The sequence below is a fragment of the Rhagoletis zephyria genome, unplaced genomic scaffold (genome assembly GCF_001687245.7).
Source record: "Rhagoletis zephyria isolate East Lansing unplaced genomic scaffold, Rhagoletis_zephyria_1.1 Rzeph_scaffold_37916, whole genome shotgun sequence".
NCBI lineage: Eukaryota > Metazoa > Arthropoda > Insecta > Diptera > Tephritidae > Rhagoletis > Rhagoletis zephyria.
Window position 1 is genome coordinate 1 of NW_016194971.1, and position 3,087 is coordinate 3,087.

The 3,087-nt window shown below is 35.8% G+C and overlaps 1 protein-coding gene across 1 annotated transcript; it reads right to left on the bottom strand.

The window, feature by feature from the left end:
• Nucleotides 1-584: 584 nt before the first annotated feature.
• Nucleotides 585-1,237, bottom strand: LOC108354649 (C-type lectin mannose-binding isoform-like; the record flags this gene model as incomplete). The annotated part of the gene is given in 2 exon segments (XM_017605825.1): nucleotides 585-794; nucleotides 890-1,237. Coding segments are annotated over 2 exon segments (558 nt in total), but the record flags the coding sequence as incomplete, so codon positions are not given.
• Nucleotides 1,238-3,087: the final 1,850 nt, after the last annotated feature.

Genomic DNA, 3,087 nt, shown 5'->3' on the forward strand with positions numbered 1-3,087 from the left:
AACTTTTTGAAGAGGTGGCAACCTTCTTAAAGAATATTTTCTTAAAAAAACCGTTGTTGTGATACTTTACTTAATAAGTAATTTATCAATATTAAAATTTTAACAGGTGGCAACCTCCTTGAAAACATACTTTCGAAATAAGTTGTTTTGAAACCCCTTTTCCTGTGGCACTCACATTGTTTTAATATTTTATATAACTTAATAATTGGTTGACTTTAATTTAAAAACAAAGGTGGGGCAACTCTTTTTAAAAGTATCCTGCATCCCGTGGCAACTCCCTTAAAATATTTTTGAAATAGAGCTTTTTCAAACCTCTCTTATTTAATACCTATAACAAAATATTTCTTTTACCTAGTTACTTGCACCGATTTGAACTATTTGAACAGGTGGCAACCTATAAAAAATATTTTCGTAGAAAATTGTTCTTGAACCTGTTCCAATAACCTACCTACCGATTTTTTTTTCAGTTTAAGTCTCTTTGCATGACCTACAATCCTAAGTATCTTTTTGTTGAAAATGATTGGAAGGCTCACAATTTTTTTCTATTAGAGATTTTTTATTAAAAATATTTTACTAGATCAAACATACAAAATCTAAAATTCTTTCGCAATTATCATCATCCCATTGGAAACTTTTAGCAAATAATTTTATACAATGTTGACTATTTTTATAATTATCTGGTTGACCTTTTGACCAGTGTGCATATTCGATAAGCGGTCCATCAATGCCCCAACGCCATGTCTTCATATCAATTAACTGATTGCCGGCTGTCCAAAAGGGTTGGTTACGTAAATCTGCATTGAAAATATTAAAAATTATTTTAATTAAAAATTAATAAATTTATATGAAAAATATTAAAACAATTTTTGGTTATAGTAGTTTTACATACTATGTTGGTCAAGAAATTCCTCGAGTTCTCTCTGCATTTCGGCCGAGTTCAAAACGACTAGTCTTGAGTTATTTCGTTGACAATACACATTTGCGCCAAACCAATTCGCCTAAAATATATTTAAAATCTTATTTGAGTCAACTGAAATGAGTAGACTATTCTCGCCACTTGCCTTCGCCGCAGATAGATAAAATGTCGCAGATGGCTTTGAGGGCTTTGTGGTTGTGGTAGTTGACTGTGTTGGCACTAAAGTCGGCCGTGTCGTAGTCGGGAGTGTCGTATTCGGCTTTGGCGATACGGTGGTCGGTTTAATTGGCACTGTCGATGGTTTTGTCGCCGCTGTTGTCTCTGCAAATGAAGGAAATATGATTCGTTATAAGAAGCGCGTCTCTCTTCGCTGGTATTTCTTGTTCAGTGGTGGTCCTTGTTTAGATTTCCCGGTCCGGTTTGTAAACTCTTACTTACTTTTATTGAAGGACGGCCCAGTTAAGCCAACAGCCAATTGGGTACGAAAAATCCCCAAAATTAATATCAACAGTATCAAATAATTTGAAAATCGTTGCATTTCTCCAGTTTGCTTATAACTCACAACTAAGTAATTAGATTTCCAAAACTTACCATTTTATATGGAGAATTTTTGCGACTTCTTTACTAATTTTGTTAAGATTATTGCTATCTAATTTTGTTTAACAACTGCTACAGTATTTAATAACTTTTTTAATCAGAGAAATGCTAACGCTCTTGTTTTTATTTTTAGATATACTATGTATGGTATAGGTATAGTCATAGATACGAGTGCAGACATACACACATAAACATTTAGAGGTAAAGTGGAGCAAAATTGACTTTCTTCTACACCACAACCGTTCCTCCTATTTACCCGCCTCCTTCTACAAAGTTCCACCAATTATTCATCATAAGGGCAAAATGGTCCTTTCACACTTGGTGCTTCCTCTGTGCCCTTGCTTTGGTTGCACAATGCACAAATTGGGTCGAACTTCATACCTTTGCCTTTTATTCCATCCCACCACCACCACCATCCAATTAGATAAATCTTAGTTTTTTATGCTTTTAACTGAATTCTTGTCTGCAAAGAGTTCGTATAAGTCTTCATACATTCCTCCTTTTCTGTACTCATCGTCCACGCCAAAAGGATCATAAGTCTTCCTTAGAATAGTTCTCTCAGAATCTGCTCATCATTATTCCACATTGTTCAAGTTTCTGCGCCATATAAAAGGTTGGCCAGGATTAAGGATTTTAGACTGGAATATTATTCCAACAAAGCCTAAAGTAGCACCTGTTCGCATAGTTATTCTTAGGCATACAAAGTCCTTCTTTGAGGCGCTCAATTGGGAAAGTTAATTTACAACGTCAACCGTTGATGCAATACTAACCCCAACAAAGCAATTAAGTGTTTCCTTAATAGGCCAAACAGGGTGGTAGCTAAATTTCTTCAGAGCCAAAAAAAAATGCTAGACTGTCGAGCTCTGTTTACGAACGACAAATCGATTGTGTCACAAAGCCTGGGAGCGATATATGGCCTCCCAAACTAACACCACCCACTGTGTACATCTTGCTTGGTGGATAAGGGTAATACGAAGAATTTTCTCTGCAGCTGTCCGACATTAGCCAGACTCAGGTGGTGCATTTTAAGGACATATGTATTGAGACTGAACGAGTTATAAATCTGGGTCGTTACAGTTGCGTGGACCTGACTGTTGAGGGAGCGACATTGGAACGAAAGCGACGGTTTTAAAATCGACAAAAAGGTGGGATTTTATTTCTTTCAGGATTTTACACTTTATTTGTCAGCTCGAAGGCCACACCAGTAACACCCTATCAATTGGACTTCTATCGTCGACCCAATATGATTTATAGGAACTTAGAGATGTTGTGGATTGGACTTCCAATCTTCGGGCGTGCATTCACCAGACCAATATCAGAGGACAGTTTTAAAAAGGGTTAAAAAAAATCAAATTTAATTTACGTGAATACTTGCAATCCAAATTGCCAAATTGCTAAATAAGATTTCTTAGCATTTTTCTGTAGTGTCGCAAAGAAGTGCTTGAATTTTGTATAAAAAGGTGCTATAAGGGATTTTTTGGTATTTCTGCACCTACATATTTTTCTTAAAACATCCAGCAGAAGCCGCAACAGTGAGAATTTTCACATTTTCTACCAAACTTATTTTCGCAATT